Source organism: Erinaceus europaeus, chromosome 1, assembly GCF_950295315.1.
Source record: "Erinaceus europaeus chromosome 1, mEriEur2.1, whole genome shotgun sequence".
NCBI lineage: Eukaryota > Metazoa > Chordata > Mammalia > Eulipotyphla > Erinaceidae > Erinaceus > Erinaceus europaeus.
This window is the reverse complement of record NC_080162.1, coordinates 173677879-173697502: the sequence shown is the minus strand read 5'-3', so window position 1 is coordinate 173697502 and position 19624 is coordinate 173677879. Positions and strand designations below refer to the sequence as shown.

The 19624-nt window shown below is 40.3% G+C and overlaps 1 protein-coding gene across 1 annotated transcript in view; it reads right to left on the bottom strand.

Moving 5' to 3' along the window:
* Positions 1–19624, bottom strand: part of ZNF704 (zinc finger protein 704) — a 276320-nt gene that overhangs the window by 49520 nt on the left and 207176 nt on the right. Inside the window, exons 3-4 of the mRNA XM_007520149.3 lie at positions 14623–14726; positions 8478–8710 (exon numbers count right to left, since the gene is read on the bottom strand). Of these exons, the coding sequence (XP_007520211.2) occupies positions 8478–8710; positions 14623–14726 (337 nt within the window). The remainder of the gene's footprint in view (positions 1–8477; positions 8711–14622; positions 14727–19624) is intronic.

The window sequence follows — 19624 nt, the reverse complement described above, 5'->3', positions numbered from 1 at the left end:
TTTTTCTTTCCTCCCTTACTGTCCTTCCGTCTTACCAAATAATAAATTAAAAACCAAATAAAATAGATCACAGCATCAAAGTTACCATCAGTGGAATGGGTGCTGGGCTTGAACTCAGGTTGTGCACATGGCAAAGCAGCACATTTTCCACGTGGGTAACTTTGTTGGTTCATAATACATAATCTTCTGTGACTGACTTTCTTTATCTCAGAACAATGTTTTCTTTTTTTTGAGACTCACCTATTGTTCCATGTATTAGTTTCATTTCATTGTATGCACATGTCACAGTTTTCCCATTTACCTGTCAATGGGCCAATGGTATGTTTCCAGTGTAGGTGGTAGTGCACTGAACTGATGAGAACATTTGTCTGTATGTCTTTTTGTAGACATGTGGTTTCTTATCTCTTAGGTAGATAAGGAGTAGTGAAATTGCAGGGTCATATGATAAGTATATTTAACTTTATAAGAAACTTCCAAGCTGTTTGAAATTTCCTCTTGCTAAAACTTGGTATTTTGTACATCAAAAGTGTACTCTGTATAATTCAATTTACTGGCGGCTCTACAACAGGCGACATTAATCTACATAGATAGCAGCTGGGTCAGTAGTGGCCTGTTTTCGGGTGGAAGGAGGTATATAATTGAAGAGAAACACAAGGGGTGTTGGCTGTAATTAGAGTGTTGGCCATTCAGGTGAAACTAACATCATGAAATATGCCTACTAGCTATCTACAAAATGGAGGACCCCCCAACACTTCATCTGCGCTATTCCAGCCCTTAGGGCCATGATTGGTCAACAATTTGTTTGGCTTTGTATGTTAACTTTCTTGTTAACCACCAGGTTCCAGATGCTAGCAGGATGCCGACCAGACTTCCCTGGACAGACAACCCTACCAATGTGTCCTGGAGCTCTGCTTCCCCAGAACCCTTCCCCACTAGGGAAAGAGAGAGGCAGGCTGGGAGTATGGATTGACCTGTCAATGCCCATGTTCAGTGGGGAAGCAATTACAGAAGCCAGACCTTCCATCTTCTGCATCCCACAATGACCTTGGGTCCGTACTCCCAGAGGGTTAAACAATAGGAAAGCTATAAGGGGAGGGGATGGGATATGGATATCTGGTGGTGGGAATTGTGTGAAGTTGTACCCCTCTTATCCTATGGTTTTCTCAATGTTTCCTTTTTATAAATAAAAAATTTAAAAAAAGAAAAAATACAAATAAAACATAAAAGTTCAAGCTAAAAAAAAAAGGTTGACTTAGAAGGGTTTCTGCAACAACAAAAACACTCCTGCGTGCATAAAAATTCCTATGCATATTATCTATCCACAATAGCCAGCATATGGAAGCAAACTAAATGTCTGTTGAGAGATGACTGGAAAAAGAAGTTATGGGACATACACTTAATGGAATACTACTCAGCAATTTAAAGAGATGATCGTGTGTCCTTTGCAACAAAATGTGTGGAACTGGTGGTGATTATGCTTAGTGGAGGAAGTAAGGAAATGAAGGACTATGGGATAATTTCACTCATGTGGAATATAAAGAATTCAAACACATGAACTTGGGGAAAAAAAGTCAATCTTTATCTAGGTCCATGGAGGAACTGTGGTGGTTATTGTTGGGGGTTGGGGGGCACAGAACTTTGGTGGTGGCAGTGTGGAACTATACTCCATTATTTTGTGGTGAGTCACTGTTAAATCACTGACAAAGAAGGATGAGGAGAAGAAGAAATTCCTATGCACACATTTTATTTATTTTATTAAATAAATAAATATTTTATTAAATAAAATTTTATTTTATTTTATTAACCTCCAGGGTTATCGTGGGGCTTGGTGCCTGCTCTATGAATCCACTGCTCCTGTGGCCATTTTCTTTCTTTCTCTCTCTCTCTTTCTCTCTTTTTTTTTTTTTTAACAGAACAGAGAGAAATTGAGAGGGGAAGATAAGAGAGGGAGAGAGAAAGATAGACACCAGCAGACCTGCTTTACCACTTGTGAAGTGATCCCCTGCAGGTGGGAAGCTGGGGGTTTGAACAGGTCCTTGAGCTTCGTACTATGTGGGCTTAGCCTGGTGCACCAAAGCCTGGTCCCCCATACATTTTCTTAATTAGTCATTTATTTATTTTAACAATGCAACTTATATTTGGAGACAGCTGTACACTTCCAGACTTGATTAGGCTGTCCTCTGACTTAAGGTGAGGCTAGATAATACTGGCAGAACTCTGAATTCCAATGGTCCAGATCCCCTATACTGAACAGCAATTCTAAGCTCCTGCCAGTAAGTTGTCTGTACCTCATTTTCCTGTACCCAGTCATCTATGAGGCCACTAACTGCTTTGGCTGGTGGTGCTAGGCCATCAGCATGCAAACCATGCAGTGTGACCCTTTGTTGTTTTTCTTAGCACCTCCCTCCCAGGCGTTTCTAACAGATGAGAGTCTATTTCTGGAGAGGCAGCTCCTCTGGCAGAAGGCACTTTCTGCTCAAAGTTAGTGGGTTAGAAATTAAGTCAGCACACTGACTGGCAAACGTGTTTATTCGTGAGGGCTCTATGGATTTGTTTTTCTCTTCAGAGCAGTCATTCACAGCTTAAAGTGACTCATTACTTTTCCGTTCCGAAAGATTGAAAACACAGAGTGGAGCGAATGATTAATTCATTGTTTACTACTGTACCACTATCATGGAAGCACCTTCTGTTAACTCAGCATGTTTTTTAATTTTTTTCTTTTTCTTTTTTTCTCTCTGACTTGAGATTCTCCCTAACTCCACAGATAAAAATGTTCCATGATTAAGATGCTTATAAAATAAACTAAAATGATGAAGGGTGGAATTTTGTAATTGCCGGTGAGGGGCTACTGATCTGAAATTTGGACTCGAGACAGGTTTCCTTGTTTGGGCACTGATTTCTGTCACTGTTATTGCTGTCCTCACCACTCTCCCCATAATAAGCTGGCCACTCATCAACCCCAAAGGAGCACAAGGTGGCTGAGGGGTCAAGGGTCATCTTGAACAGAAGCACTATTAATAAGGTCCATACGGGGCCAGGACTAAGGACTGAGGCGAATGATGCCCCCACCCTCCGTCCATATTCCTGCTTCTGGGGAGTAAGGGAAGCAAAATGTTAGTAGCTAATAATTATTGCTGATATAACCCTCACAAAAACTCCGATCATTATTGTGCTGTTACCATCCATTTTTATGAAAGAGGGAACTGAGGCTTACAGTGTGGTCAAGTGCCTTGATGAAAGTCATATCCACACCAGAGCTGATGTGTTAATTCCAGACTGTGAACTGTTATATACTGTTTAGGAATGGGCAAATCTGGATACTGTGGCAATCAGGTACCCAGCATGAAAAAAAAAAAGAAAAAGAAAGGACACTAGCATTTAATTGTCAGAACTTTGTTATCTTCTGATTTTAATAGGAAAGGCTGTTTCTAAGGTCACTGCCATCACCTTGTGGTCATGACGGGATTTGCACTTTCCTCAGTCCAAGATTCCTGGCTTGCATTTACCCAGGTTTTTTTTCTGAGTAGTGAAAAACTGCCATCACAATCTCAGAGGGAAAATTCTGTTAGAACAGGGTTTTGCACATTTAGCTCACTAATCTCCAGACCCAGAATAAAGGAGACTTTCATATATTTTTTTGTGAGTTCCCCCCTACGGTCTGGAGTCTCTCTCTGCCCTCAATTTCTTTTTTTTTTAAATATATATTTTTATTTATTCCCTTTTGTTGCCCTTGTGTTATTTATTTATTTATTTATTCCATTTTTTGCCCTTGTTATATTGTTGTAGTTACTGTTATTGTTACTGTTGTTGTCATTGTTGAATAGGACAGCGAGAAATAGAGAGAGGAGGGGAAGACAGAGGGGGAGAGAAAGATAGACACCTGCAGACCTGCTTCACTGCCTGTGAAGCGACTCCCCTGCAGGTGGGAAGCCAGGGGCTCAAATTGGGATCCTTACACCGGTCTTTGCGCTTTGCGCCACCTGCGCCTAACCCACTGCGCCACCTGTGCCTAACCCACTGCGCCACCGCCCGACTCCTGCCCTTGTGTTTTTTTTATTGTTGTAGTTATTATTGTTATCATTGTTGTTGGATAGGACAGAGAGAAATGGAGAGAGGAGAGGAAGACAGAGAGGGGGAGAGAAAGATAGACGCCTGCAGACCTTCTTCACCGCTTGTGATGCGACTCCCCTGCAGGTGGGGAGCTGGGGACTTGAACCCTCAATTTCTTTGTAAATATTCTGCCACGCCCCCACTCCCACTCTGGCACATAATACTGGCTGTAGCTGTCTCTGATTTCTTTCTTTATTAGTGATTTAAAAGATAATAGGGGTTTAATTTCACACTACTCCAACCACCAAAATTCTGTACCCCAACCTCCTATCCCCCAACAATAACCACCATACTTCTACCAAGGTCATAGATATGGGCTGACTACATAGATATGTTTGTAGATATGTGTATTTTTTCAAGTTCATGTATTTCAATTCTCTACATTCCATATTTGAGTGAAATCATGCCATAGTCGTCCTTCAATTCCTTAATTCACTAAACATGCTAGTTTTTCTCCGTGTTATTTTGCTCAATGGGAGGAGGGAATGTGGATTCTTTGAATTAATTTACCCCTTCACTATTTCTGAACTGATCATATTATCTCCTAAACTTTAAGCTATACCACCTTGGGCAATTTACATAAACTCACTGAACATCTTCTACAAAATGGGGAGAAGAATTTGTCAATTATTTTTATAATGATTAAGTAAAATGTTGCATTTAAAAGCATTTTGTAAACTTCAACTAAATATAGAAATGTAGTTATTAACAGCAAATATTACTTCCTTACTGCTGACAGTAAGACATAATAATGCCTTTGGGGACCGGGCAGTGGCATACCCAGTTAAGCGTATATAACAATATGTGCAGGGACCAAGGTTCAAGCCCCCACTCTTTATCTATAGAGGGGAAGCTTCATGAGCAGTGAAGCAGGTCTGCAGGTATCTCTCTTTCACTCTGCCTATCTCCTTCCCTTTCAATTTCTCTCTGCCACGTCAAATAAAATAGAAAGAAAGAAAGAAAATTAAATAGAAAAAAAAAAGGCTGCTGTGAGTGGTGGAATTGTAGTGCTGGCACCAAGCCCCTGCAATAGCTCTGGTGGCAATAATAATAATAAATAAAAGACATAATAGTGCCTTGCTTAAGCAATGCACTTCATGTTTTTCCATTTTACATAAGTGATCAATGAGACTGACTGGCCCAGGAGGTGGGTCAGTGGGCACAGTGCAGGACTTGCATGCATGAGGTCCATAATTTGTTCCTCAGCACCACATATTTTGGGGCTAGCTAAATAGTTCTTTGGTCTCTCTTGCATTAAATAAATAAACTTCATTTATTTGATATAGAGAGGGAGAGAGAGAGAGAAAGAGAGAGAGAGAGGGAGAGAGAGAAACACACACAGCCAACAGCATGAAAGCTAACTTCAGTGCAGTGGGAACCAGGCTTGAATTTGGGTTGCACACTTGCCAAAGCAGCACACTACCCAAGTGAGCTGTTTTGCTAGTCCAGCAGTTGACTTTAAAAGAGATATGAGTACGAAATGTTGACACAAGGGAGACGAGATAAAATAGCTTTCACTGTGAGGGGGAAGACCAGGATCTCTGCTTCATAATCAGATACAGGGAATGCTGTCTCCTCATTTTTGATGAAGACTTACTATTACAATGTTGTTACATTCCAGTGAAAGAAGCTCTGGGACTTGATAGCCCTTTAATACCAATGGTCACATTTAATGTTCATGAATTCTGAGAGAGAGGTGTTTACCACACATATGCCTGCTTTACAAATGAAGTCATTGAGAAAGAAGAATAAGCAGAGTTCTTGTTTGCCCATTCACTCTTCCTCTCCAGCATCATATTGCATGGTCTGTATTCGATTCAAATCATGTCACTTTGTAATGAAGCCCCCCTCCCCCCAGCTTCTTGCCAGCTTTTCCTTTGGTGTTTTGACTATTCCCTAACTTAAAAGTCTACAAGCCCTAAACACAATTCTGACCAATGGAGTCTAATTGTAATGCAAGAGTATGAGTTTTGACTCACAATCACAGCAGAGATAGTAGGCTATGGGTGAGTTTTCCACAGCACACCTTACAACTTTTTGGGGTTCCCTATGTTATGAGTCTGCCACAGTGACAGGCCATGCTTGATGAAAGCTAATGCCACACTCAGTGACTCCAGGGAAGGAGGCTGTGTGCTGCCTGAAGCAACAGGGCAAGCCTTCAGGTCTGCACAGCTGTCCTGCCTGAGGGTTCCCACTGACACAAGTGCTAGCCTCTTTCCCTGACTAGTCAAGCAAAGACCCAGTGTCCCTGGGGACCATGAATGCCAGAGCAACTCCAGCCCCCTGTAACAGCAACTCTTCATGCCACCGCCTCTGGGAAGGACAGGAACTACATGAATGCCCTGTTCCCTGGGTAGAAAGTATGTCTATAAACTCAACTGTTAGACGTGTTACATGATGCTAAGAAAGACAGAGAGAGGGACAGCGTTGGATTAATGCCATCTCTTTTGCTTTTCTCTATGAAATGAATTGGAAGGGGGAAAAAGGCTGTATTGCAGTCGTTGGGGTTTTGCTTTGGTTTTTCTTTGTGGATATTCATTAAAAATGTAGTAATAATACCACCTCAAAAGACTAGTGTGTAAAATAACAATCTATATTTACATGGTTACTTTGAGGTTTTTTTTTTTTTTTTTTTAATCTCTAGGGTTATTGCTGGGGCTTGGTGCCTGTACTAGAATCCACTGTTCCTGGAGGCCATTTTCCCCCATTTTATTGCCCTTGTTGTAGTCGTTATTGTTATTATAGCTGTTGTTGGATAGGACAGAGAGAAACTGAGAGAGGAGGGGAAGACAGAGGAGGAGAGAAAGATAGACACCTGCCGACCTGCTGCTGACCCCTCTGCATGTGGGGAGCTGGGGGCTTGAACCGGGATCTTTATTTAGGCCCTTGCACTTTGCACCATGTGTGCTTAACCTGCTGCACTACCACCCAGTCCCCGTGACTCTGAATTTTAAAAAAATATTTCTATATATTATTGCATATTGACAGAGAGAAATTGACAGGGCAGGGGGAGACAGAGGTAGGGAAAGAGACAGGAAGACACCTGCAGACCTGTTTCACCATTTGTGAAGCTTTCCCCTGCAGGTGGGGACTGGACTGGGGGCTCGAATCCAGGTCCTTGTGCATTGTAACATGCACACTCAACCAGGTGCATAGCTACCACTTGGCTCTGACTTTAAATCTTTTTTTTAATATTTATTTATTCCCTTTTGTTGCCCTTGTTGTTTTATTGTTGTAGTTATTATTGTTGTTGTCATTGTTGGATAGGACAGAGAGAAATGGAGAGAGGAGGGGAAGACAGAGAGGAGGAGAGAAAGATAGACACCTGCAGACCTGCTTCACCGCCTGTGAAGCGACTCCCCTGCAGGTGGGGAGCCAGGGTTCGAACCGGGATCCTTATGCCGGTCCTTGTGCTTTGCGCCACCTGCGCTTAAGCCGCTGTGCTACAGCCCGACTCCCCTTAAATCTTTTTTAAAGATATAGTTACAGCCCTGCTTTATTCCAGAAGACAGAAATACTTCTGAAAATTGTGAGTAACATAACTTAAGTGCATGTCATGAAAATTAAAAGAATGTTTCAGGTTCAGGCAGATCTGAGTTTGAATGGTTTCTTTTCTAACCTGTGTGATGTTGATACAGTGGCCAGTTCAATGTGTATTTTTACTGATTCTTAATTCCCTCATCTCAAGATGGAAAAATAATGCCCTGTAAAACTGCTGTCTTCATAGTATATAACAACTCAATTATTAAATCAACTAATTAGAACTCTTCCACTTTTAGTTCAGCAATGACATAACTTTTGGTAGGTAAGTATTCATATCTGTCAGTTTTCCTACATGCTTCACATTTTTTAAATTATGCATTTATTTATTTTGGGTAGACAGAGAATTGAGAAGGAAAGGGGAAATAGAAAGGAAGAGAGACAGAGAGACCCCTGCAGCACCTCTTCTCCACTTGTGAAGCTTCTTCCCTGCAGGTGGGGAGGGGGCAAGGGCTTGAACCAGGGTCCTTGTGCATTGGGCACTGTAGCGGGTAGAATGTATTGGGTGCACCACCTGGCCCCCCACACATTTGGTTTTATGAAGCAAAGATACAAAACATATGCAAACTCTTTCTTCCACTGCAGCAATTATTGCTAGGGGCTGGAGGCACCGTGATCTGAAGAAGGCTATCAATAACTAGTCATGCTTATGTCTACTCGTAACCCTTGAATTATTTAGACACTGAAAATAACACTAGAGGGGAACACAGGCTGTTTCGGCGCACTGCAAGAAGCATGGGGTGGAAGATTTCTGCCCGACCTTTGGAAAGGGGACCAAAAGCACTTGCACAGCTCACACCAGAAAACTTTATGGCCAGCAAACCAACCTTTCTTTTCCTTGGAATGGGCTCGTCAAAGAGAAGGTTGCTGGCCTCTGCCTCATCGATGCCGTCGTCTGTGGGTGCGGGGCTGCGGAAAGGCTTGAAGCTGTCTGCCGACAGCGGCGGGGACGGCGTGGACGGGTTGGACTGGTCGCTGGGGGCGCTCCAGCTCCAGTAGCCGCTGCTGCTGGTACTGGAAGGCACACCTCCTCCGTCCTTCCAGGATCCGCTCAGGCTCTCTGTCCGTTCACATAAACACAGTGTCAGTATGTACCTTCTGGGAGCCCAAGGAAAGGGGAAGAGGGAGAAACCAGGTCTCATGTAAGCACCCGCAGCCCACTCAGTTATTTGCAACAGCCAGGATTCTAAGTTTTACTCTATTTATACTTTAAAAAGAAAGAGTCACAGTATAGTTCATAAACATTAGTCATTTCAACCACAAGATAACAGGTTCTTCTAATGGTTTTCTGATGTGTTATTTCTTACAACACTAATTTCCGGGGAATAGTGTGGAGTATATGGGGAGGGTGAAAAGAAAAAAAATCACTAAGTTTGGAGAACACTGTGCTTATCAACTTGCAGTATTTCTAAGGTGGAAATCATTTATATTATTCTCTCAAATAAGTCACAGAGTTTCTCCTCATTTTAACAGTTTAGAAGTTCTCATAGAGCACTCCAGAAGGCTAGAAATGGACCTTCCCTATGACCTGGCAATTCCTCTTCTGGGGAAGTATCTTAAGGAACCAATCACAGTCATCCAAAAAGATGCATGTTCATATCTATTTACAGAAGCACAATTTGTAATAGTCAAAACATGGAAGCAACCTAGGTGTCCAACAACAGATGAGTGGCTAAGGAAGTTATGGCATATATACACAAAGGAATACTATTCAGCTATTAAGAACGATTAATTCACACCCCTATACCTCATCTTGGATGAAGCTTGAAGGAATCATATTAAGTGAGGTAAGCCAGAAAGAGAAGGATGAATATGGGATCATCTCACTCATGAACAGAAATTGAGAAATAAGAACAGAAAGGGGGAACACAAAGTAGAACTTGGACTGTGTTTGGTGTATTGCACTAAAGTAAAGGACTCTGGGAGGTGGGGGGAGCACTTTAAGATCCTGGTGCCAGATGGTGGAAGATTTAGCCTGGTGGTCAGAATGTTTTGCAGAAAACCGAGAAATTTTAGACAAGTACCAACAGCTGTATGTACTGTAAAGGTTTCATTAATCCTCCCTCAATTAAAAAAAGGTTCTCATAGGACTGTGGTCTTTAGAGTCCATTTATAGAAAAAAAAAGTTAGTGTGAGATTTAAGAATGTAACAATCTGAGAAACAATTTCTGGGCAGTTACCGAAAGCCATTTACCATGAAGCTTATTATAGCAAATAGCCATGCTTTATAACTGGTGAATGTTTAGATCCTTGTAAAGTCCCTTCTATAATCATGTGGATTCATTGCTCAGAACAGGGATTATCATGCCTGTTTTGTAACTGAGTACTAAAAGGTACCAGGGAATTAAGTGACTTGCTACATGCTTAGTATACAACCCTCCTGTTGTATAACTCAGATTCAAACTCTGCCCTACCAGTTGATCTTTCTCTTTCAGTTCATGTGAGACCCATGCTGTCAGCATCCTTCCATCTCCTGCACAGCTGAGATCAGAGAAGAATTTATTGGCAATAATTACTGATAAGACTGGTGATGAATTTTACCCTTCCTTGTGGGGGAAAACACTGAGAAATGTTTACTAATGTAGAAAAATCTTTGCCCAGTTAGAGCCTCTACAGGGGAGTTCTTTTAATCATGGAAGTGTTCCCAATCTTAATTAGCATTGGTATAAATTCTCTTTCACACTTGTGTGTATTCTGAGTATTTTAAAACTATATTCCAACTACGGTGTGGTGGGAAGAGGAAATCCCAAAATGCCTCATTAAAAAAATTGCTGTTAACGTCTGTATAATTAATAGTGAAGTAAAGACAAACAGTAGACTAGCGTTATAGAAAAAAATTCATGACTATTTTTGCCTAATTATCCACTTCCAGCATATTCTCCAGTCATGTCATGTAAAAAGTTCAGTTGGAGGAGTAAAGTTTTAAGTTGAAAGAACGGGTGTAAGTTATCCATCTCAATAAAGCAAGGCTCTATAAGAATCAAGTGGTCATTTATGCAGATGCCTGACTTGCAAACATCAACAAAACCAAATTAGCATCTCATTCCCTGTGGTATATATAGAGACTGACACACTCTTAGTTCTGAGGTGTCTACTATAAATAAGACAGCTTCATTGAGTACAGCACAACTTTAAGAGGAGCTTAATATAAGGCCTGAGGTAATATTACCTGGTATGACAAACTTATCTGGCAGGCCCAGGAGGCATAAGAATTGCAGCATGCATTTGCAAAATAAAATAAATACATGGTGCTAGATGTGTAATCATGTTAAGTATGAGGAACTGGATTTATTTTGAGGAGCAACTATTATTACTATGTAGTTACACTGCTTCATTTCAATGCCACAAGTTAATTTGCTTATTTGAGAATGTTATTTCCTGTTTAAACACTATTTAATTAAAAGGACAATGTAGTACAGAAACAAATTATTCAGAGAAAATTTCAGAATGTATAATATTTTTTAGAGAACAGTATATCCTTATCTTAGACAAGTATTTGCCCCAAATACAGGCAGACACTGGTCAATTTTACCGTCTTTGTAGACTTATATCTTGACAAAATGACCCTTTTCAGGCACAGAAAAGGATCACAGCAATTCTCAAAAAATTCATTTGGTTTACAGTTTTAAGAAGAGTGGTCCAGGAGGTGGCGCTGTGGCTAAGGCATTAGACTCTCAAGCATGAGGTCCCGAGTTCGATCCCTGGCAGCACATGCACCAGAGTGATGTCTGGTTCTTTCTTTCTCTTATCTTTCAAACAAACAAACAAACAAACAAACAAATAATATTAAAAATATTTAAGAAGAATACATTTATGTCTAGAAATGCTTTCACTATCATTAATTGCTTTTCTCTTTTAAACATTTGCATCCTGTTGAAGATTAAATCAGAAATGCCACACAAATTGGGATTGTTAGTTGTGTAGTTATTTTAAAAGTCAAAATGGGTCCTGGAACATGATGACAGAGGAGGACCTAGCGGGGGTTGTATTGTTATGTGGAAAACTGGGAAATGTTACGCAGGTACAAACTGTTGTATTTTACTGTCAACTGTAAATCATTAATCCCCCAATAAAGACATTAAAAAAAAGTCAAAATGAACACTGATTACTCTCTTTATAACTGTGGCAACATACATTTGTACTGAAAAAAAGGTTAACTTTGAGTCTAGCCTTTCAATACACAGTTCACAGTTAAATAAAAATGTTTTAATTTAAAAAAGAGTCCAATGGTAAAAATAATAATTATGTTAAATAATTTTTTTTCCTCTGAGAATTCCATGAGATTGTGCAATTTCTTTTTCCTAGAATAGGTTTTGGCGGAGTCTTCCATCTCCCCTCCCTTCTACCTCCTCCCTCCCACACCCCGTGGTGGTGATCTTTCTTTAATAAGAGTTAACAAGCTGAGAAAAGTAACTCAAGATACCAGTTTGCCAGAAGATTCCAAGAAGAGCGATCTTATAGCAAAAGCACCTTATATGGTCGATATATACAGAGGTGATATCACCCTATGATAGCTGGCACTACTGGTTTATGGTGTTGGCCCGAATTCCCAACACTTTGAACATTCTTTTCACTTATAGCAGGATTAGATTCAGTTTTGATAAGGACTTATGGGATGCTCAATAAATTCATTTTAACATTTTACACTTACAGCTAAATTATGAGCAAACCATAGTTCAGTCTCCTAACTGACTAGGCTGGCTTTTGTGAGAAGGCTTTTCCCTACTGCTGAGTTTCAATCAGTGGCCTCTGCACATTATATTTCAGTGAACTAGAGTCGGTCTGGGTCCACCAGAGACAGGGTAGTCCACTGTGCTCTTGCCAAAACGACCAGTGGCCTGCTTCCTCCCTCCCCAGGTACTGCTTAACTCTGGCTCATGCTGGTGTCAGGGATTGAACCTGGGCAGTTGGAGCTTAAGGCATGAAAGTCTTTTAACACTATGTTATCCCTCCAGTCCCAATGGGCTTTTTTGATGCAAAATTCAATCTATTTGAAACTTGATCTTCTGATGCACCAGATGTCTTTTCCTAAAGCACATTTATTCCATGACTTCCACGAAAACAAATTTCCTTCTACATTTCTAGTTATTATTCTGTATCTGCCAGGGTTCTTTCCCCTCACATTATGGGGAACTTCATTTCTCCCTTGGCTTTCTTCTTTTTACGCTCCGCTGCTACATATCTCTCTCAGGTGGCTCTCATCTACTTCCATTGCTTAGGAATGCTACCTTCTGTGTCTTATTGTCAGTCTAGATTTCTCTCCCAGGCTACACACAAATCTTTACCAGACACTGACCCTTAAATGACCTCTAGTTCTATATACTGAACATGTTTATTGTCTTCTTCAGCAATCTCACCTCTTTTTTTTTTTTGCATTTTTTTTGTATTGTTTTGTTTTTCAAATAGAATACTATTTTTCCCACTAGGGAAAGAGAGACAGGCTCGGAGTATGGCTCGACCTACCAACGCCCGTGTTCAGCAGAGAAGCAATCTCACCTCTTGTCCCTAATGGTCACTAACAGACCTAGCTTGTCTTTGTTTCCTGCTCAGGAAATGGGCCTCTTTGCAGAAGCCCAAGTGCCAGAAGTTACCATTGCTGCTCCCTGTTATTTACCCTTGTTGTCCATCACCAAATAGCTTTCTTTTCTCAGTGATGTCTTATTCATCCTCACTATGACCATCAAGGTTCAGGATAGCTATCTGGTTTTATGATTCTTAAAAAAAAGAAAAAATTAGGGGCCAGGTAGTAATATAGTTGGTAGAGTGCACATGTTACAACTCCTAGTTCCCACATGCAGTGGGAAGCTTCTTGAGTGGTGAAGCAGTGTTGAAGGTATCTTTCTTTCTATTTCCCTCTCTCCTATTGACTTCCTTTAGTCTGCTTCTATACAATAAATAAACTAACTAAATAAAATATTTTATGTTTCTTTTTTATTTGTGATTTTCAGTCCACTCATAATTTCCCAATGCCTGGGTCACTTTAAAAATTCTTCTATAGTTTTAGACTAGTGCCCAAGTTCTTAGCCAGGAAATACATGTCCCCAAGATTGACCTCCTTGCAGGTTCTCTAAGATCATCTACAACTGTCCTCATTTATTATACTGCCATATACAAGAAAATAATGTATCATGATTAAGGCTATCAATTTGGAATCAGGAAGATATGGATTCAGAAATAATTTGATTTCTGCCATCCACAAGTTGTGTGAATTACCCAAGACAAAGCAAGCCTAGCACTTGACACACAGAATGTACTTAATAAATGTTAATCATTAATGCAGCTATGATTATAGTTATTCCCATTCCCCTAAGACTGTATAATACCTTGGAGTACTGACAATGTCCCCCCTCCCTTATTTTTTATTAGTGATTTACTAATGGTTTATAAGGGTGTAAGATTACAGGGGTATAGTTGTACACCACACCCACCACTAATGTTCTGTGTCCCCCTCCCCCATAGTCAATGTTTCTTAATGATGAATTCAAGCCATCTAGCCTGTTATCTGATAAATAGATATTAAGTAAATGAGGGGGCTAAATAATAACATTTGATTAAAGAGCTGGGGACAAAACTTTCTGAAATGCTCTATCTTTTAGAGTTTCTTTTAGAATATATATCCCAACTAGCATTTCAAGCAAACAGAAATAATGCCAGAGAGAAGAATTCAATTATCAGTCTCCACTTTCCAGGGGTGGGGGAAAAGGAATACAAATACTGAAAACATGTATTCTACGGAAGTGATGGAGTTTAACAAAACTGAGTCAAATGGATGAATGAGATCAGCATGAACCTGGGAAGATGGAGAGGAGACTGGCCGATCTGGGTCTCTATTTCTTCCACATTTTCCCATACTTACTGCTAATAGGGAGGAGTAATTAGTCATTGTGTCTGATGGGATTGAAATTCCCTTAAAGAGAGATTCTGCTCTCCATATCCAGGGGCTCTACCCTCTGCCCTCCAGCACAGGCTTACCATTTGGCCGTACTGGAGGACTTCGAACCAAAGGGCTGGTGGACAAGCTGGTTAGTACCATTGCTGCTGTGACCTTGTCCATGTCCAGTTCCTCTGAAGATTTCCTGCAACACAGGGAGGGCACTGTTACACTCTACATCTACTGTGGGGCATGCCATTTACCATCTGCTACCACATACGCTGACTCCTTCACATCCTACCCCCAAATCCACTGTTTTGTTCGAACTATCGTATAGATGGTGAAACTGAGGTTAAACAATTCAGTAAAAAAACAAAAACAAAACAAAAAAAAACCACAAAAAAACCCCCCACATAATATTAGGAGGAGAAAAATTCATTTATTAAACAGTTATCTAACAAGTATTTATTGAGAGCTTACTACTGGGCCAGAGTCTGCTCTAGGCACACATTTTGGACCATGAGTGACAGGCAGGGGTAGTGGGGAGAAACACAATTAAATAGACAAAAAGTAAAAGAATGATTTGTGGTCATGGCAGGTTCCTTGAAGAACTTAAACAGGTTGACATGGTGATGACTTTGGCTGACTGCTCTTAAAGTGGTTAGGAAAGGTTTCTCTGAGGAAGAGGCATCAGAGGTTGAAGAGTGAAAGGGAGGAGGAGTCAGTCCTGAGGAGATGGAAAACACTCTCCATTGAGAGGCAGTTGTGTAAGGACCGTGCTTCAGGAATGACAGTGGGATATTTGAAGAATAACCCAATAGAGAGAAGGGAAGAACATTTCAGAGCTGGTCGGGTGGGGTACTCTAACCCAAGGAGGGAGGTGATTTGCTTTCATTGTAAGTGAAATGGGCAGTCACTCGAAAGCATTAAGTAGACCTAAATATATTTTATGATTTATACAGAAAAAAAATTATCCTGAGCTCTTATTTGGAGGATGAATTTCAGAGGAGGTAGAACAGCAGCAGAGAGGCCAGTTATGAGGTAACAGGTAGGATTCCAGAAGAGAGAAGATGGTGGCTTGGACTAGAGTGAGGCAATGGGGTGTCTGGCAGGTCTGTCTGACACCTTGTGCATCAGAGATGCACACAGGGAGAGATACAGGAGGGCTCCTAGGTGTTTGGTTGGACTATTCACTAGAGTCATTTGCCATTTACTGAGATGGAAGAGATTAGAAGAGAAATGCAATCAGCAGTGTTTAAATCCTAGTAATTTACTAAACTATAGTGTAATAGGGTATACTGGGTCATAGGAGTAGTTACTATGTTGTTCAGGTGAAGAGCCACTGTTTTAATCACTCACTGATATGAAGAGGTTACTCGGATTCATTAATTTTTGTTAGCTAACTTCAACTAAAGATCCATTAAACAATGATTATTGTGAACTGAGCTTGTTTAAGCTTATTTCAATAAAGAAATCAATTAATATACTGAGGTAAAAAGTTATGTAGTACACTACATCAGATATATTGTACTGCCTCTTGAGAGATGAACATTTTCAAATTAGGGAACAGGCAAAGCAGCATAATAGAGGATTAACAAACCACAGCAAAAAATGAATTGTCACTTTGACAAGCGTGGTTTTCATTCATAGGTGTGCTGTATAATTTATAAAAAGCAACGAATTCTTAAGAGATAGGAACTTTATACTGTATCACTTCATAAACAGTGGGGAAAGGATTTTGAATTGCAGAGATGGTTAAATTTCATCACAAGGTTACACAAATTATTACAATTTTGGCTTTTAATATCCACTCTGATGGTAAATTATGAAGCAAAATTTACTCCTTCAACCCAGACGCGAAGATGAGCATCTCTGAAATTTCTCCTATAGTTCTCAAAGCACATTATGCTCATTCTTAGCAAATTGTTCAATCAAAAGACAAACTGTTTCCAAATCTGGTAATTAAAAATACTTCTGGGAAGCTAGCTTGAGTGTACACAAACAGTACAAAGAAGTTTGGAGACGATTTTGTATTCCTAGGGAGAAAAGAATTGCTCATGCACTTGACATACCACTTAAAGACTTGAAATATCTACAGTTCACAATATAGCCATAGTTAGGAGTAAAAGTGATAGCACCAGGGAAAGAATACAAAACACCTTAAGGTAAGTTTGAGTGTTTTATTGGCTTTATTTCCCCATGCAGTCATGGTCAAAGGAGGAATGAACAACTTAAGAAGGAAAAGGTTGCTATAAGGGAGTTGGGCGTAGTGCAACGGGTTAAGTGCACGTGGCGTGAAGTGCAAGGACCGGCATAAGGAAAAGGTTGCTGTGTAATAGTTTGCCTTGTGGACAGTGGGGCTTTTTTTGGCTGTCTGTCCTCCCAGAGTCCAGTTGTCAAGATAATTCCCTGCAGGGGCTGGGAACACCTGAGCAGACTGCTGTCATTTCTTCTAAGACTGAACCACTGAAGTTGCTGTTTTCTCAACTGTCGGTCTTCTCTTTCCTCTTATCAACACAAAGGTTGAAAACCAGGATAAGGGGAGTCGGGCAGTAGCGCAGCGGGTTAAGCGCAGGTGGCGCAAAGCGCAAGGACCCGCGGAAGGATCCCGGTTCGAGCCCCTAGCTCCCCACCTGTAGGGGAGTCGCTTCACAGGCGGTGAAGCAGGTCTGCAGGTGTCTGTCTTTCTCTCCCCCTCTCTGTCTTCCCCATCTCTCTCCATTTCTCTCTGTCCTATCCAACAATGACGACATCAATTAACAACTATAACTATAACAGTAAAACAAGGGCAAGAAAAGGGAATAAATAAATATAAAAAAAAAATTAAAAAAAAACCAGGATAAGAGGCTGGTGGAGTCTATTTGTAGGGAAATGAAATGGCTTTGTGGGGAGAAGTTCTCTTTACCCTGATTGGTAAAGGACTTGCTACCCATTTCACATTGTGCCAGACACCTTTATTTCTCCTACCTCATTCTGCTTTTTATCTTTTTTGGTTTTTCTCATCTAAATTCACTTTAGAGGCCTCATTATTAATTCAGACATGGACAATGTATTGTTGACATGAAGATCCATAGAGAATGCATCATTATAAAATATATATTTGGGGCCCGATGGTGGCACACCTAAATTGAACACATAGGCTGGGTTCAAGACCACAGTCCCTACCTACATGAGGGAAGTCATAAGTCATAAGCAGAGAGGCGATGCTTTCTCTTTTAAAAATTTTATTAATAATTTAATGTTGATTTACAAAACTACAAGATAACAGGGGTACTGCTCAATACCATTCCCACCCCCAGAGTTCTGAATCTCTGATTCTTCCATTAAAAGTTACAGCAGTTCCCCTAAGGTTACAGATATGGGCTAACTGTTCTTTCTACAATATCTGTCTCTATTTACTCATTTTCCCCCCTATGGTCCCATTTTCTCTTCCTTTCAAAGCCACACATACAACTATTACTACACCTAAATGTCTTTCCCTTTTCCTCTTCTCTCTCCAGGTCCTGATGGAGTTGGAGTTCAGAGCCCTCTGGTTCAGAGCCCCTTTCATTTCTCCCCCACTGGGAATATGGATCAAAATTATTTTTGGGGTGCAGAAGGTATATCTCTATATCTCCCCTTCCTCTCTCAACTACACTCTGTCCTATCATATAAATACATATAACAAAGTATCCATTTGTTTTGCACTGTCAAAATAAACCACTATGTCTGAAAATAATTATTTACATAGAGATGATTTTTGATAAAGATCATAAGAGGAATAAACATCTGCATAATCATAGTGTATCTCTGTATTTGAATTACCCTTAAGTTTGCCACTAACATCAGGAGTCACTGACAATAATAATAAAAATATCAAGGGAACTCAGTTAACCTATATTTCTCAGGGAATTTTTTTTGGGGGGAGTATCTTTTTTTTTTTTTTTTTTCTTAATCTTGCCACATGAAATGTTCCCAGATAATACAGTTGTATGCGGAGTTGTGTTTTTGTTTCTATTTAATTTCTTTTGGTACAGTGCTATCTAATTACTGATTAATTGGGTGCTGCACATCCAAACCCTTATAATTAAACACGAAGAGATGATATGCAAAGTAGAATTTGTTACACTTTAAGAAAACTGTTGCAAAGGCTTTCTGATAGATTTAGGTTTGTTGAAGAAAGAAACCACGAGAGGTGATATTAGATAATCTTTCCTAATTACCAGTTGGATGAGTATACTACTGAAAACCTTACTAATCACATGTTCACAAAAGGCTGAGGCCTCTTTCAATTAATCTTTCTTCCAGGACTTAGCTAAGTATTTTTTATTAATATTTATAATTATTCAAAAAACCCACTTATGATATTCACTGATGGACTCTGTGCCTGCTGCATCTCAGGTGGACCTGGCTTTGGTGTATGACTATTTCAAGATAGGAGAAATAAATTCCCGACAAGGAAGTAAACAGGCCCTTGACTTGCTAGCTGCTTAGGACCTCTATTTGAAGGGCATATTATGGTATAGGAGAGGGGACTGAGGCTGGGTCAGGTCACAGGGCCTATGTATCAGGTTACATGGTTTGTCATATTCTTTTTATTTTTTACTTTTTTTTTTTTGCTTCCAGGGTTACTGCAAGGGCTCGGTGCCTGCACTATGAATCCACTGCTCCTGGAGGCCATTTTCCCCATTTTGTTGCCCTTGTTATTATTATTATTATTATTGTCATCGGTTGTTATAGCTGTTCTTGTTGGGTAGGAAAGAAAGAAATTGAGAGAGGAGGGGAAGACAGAGAAGGAGAGAGAAAGATAGACACCTGTAGACCTGCTTTACCACTGGTGAAGCGATCCCCCTGAAGGTGGGGAGCTGGGGGCTCAAACCGGGATCCTTAAGCGGGTCCTGTGCTTTGTACCATGTGGCTTAACCCACTGTGCTACTGTCCAGCCTCTTGTTTATCATATTCTTATAAGCACCCAGCAGCTCTGACTAAATATGAACCTAGGAGATATATGGCTTATCAATCTATATTTAAGAAACATGTCAAAATGGAAAAAAAAATGAAGACACTAGATTACCTAGCTACTTAAAAATAAGTCTTAATTCAAACCCAAAGCATTAGGCTAAG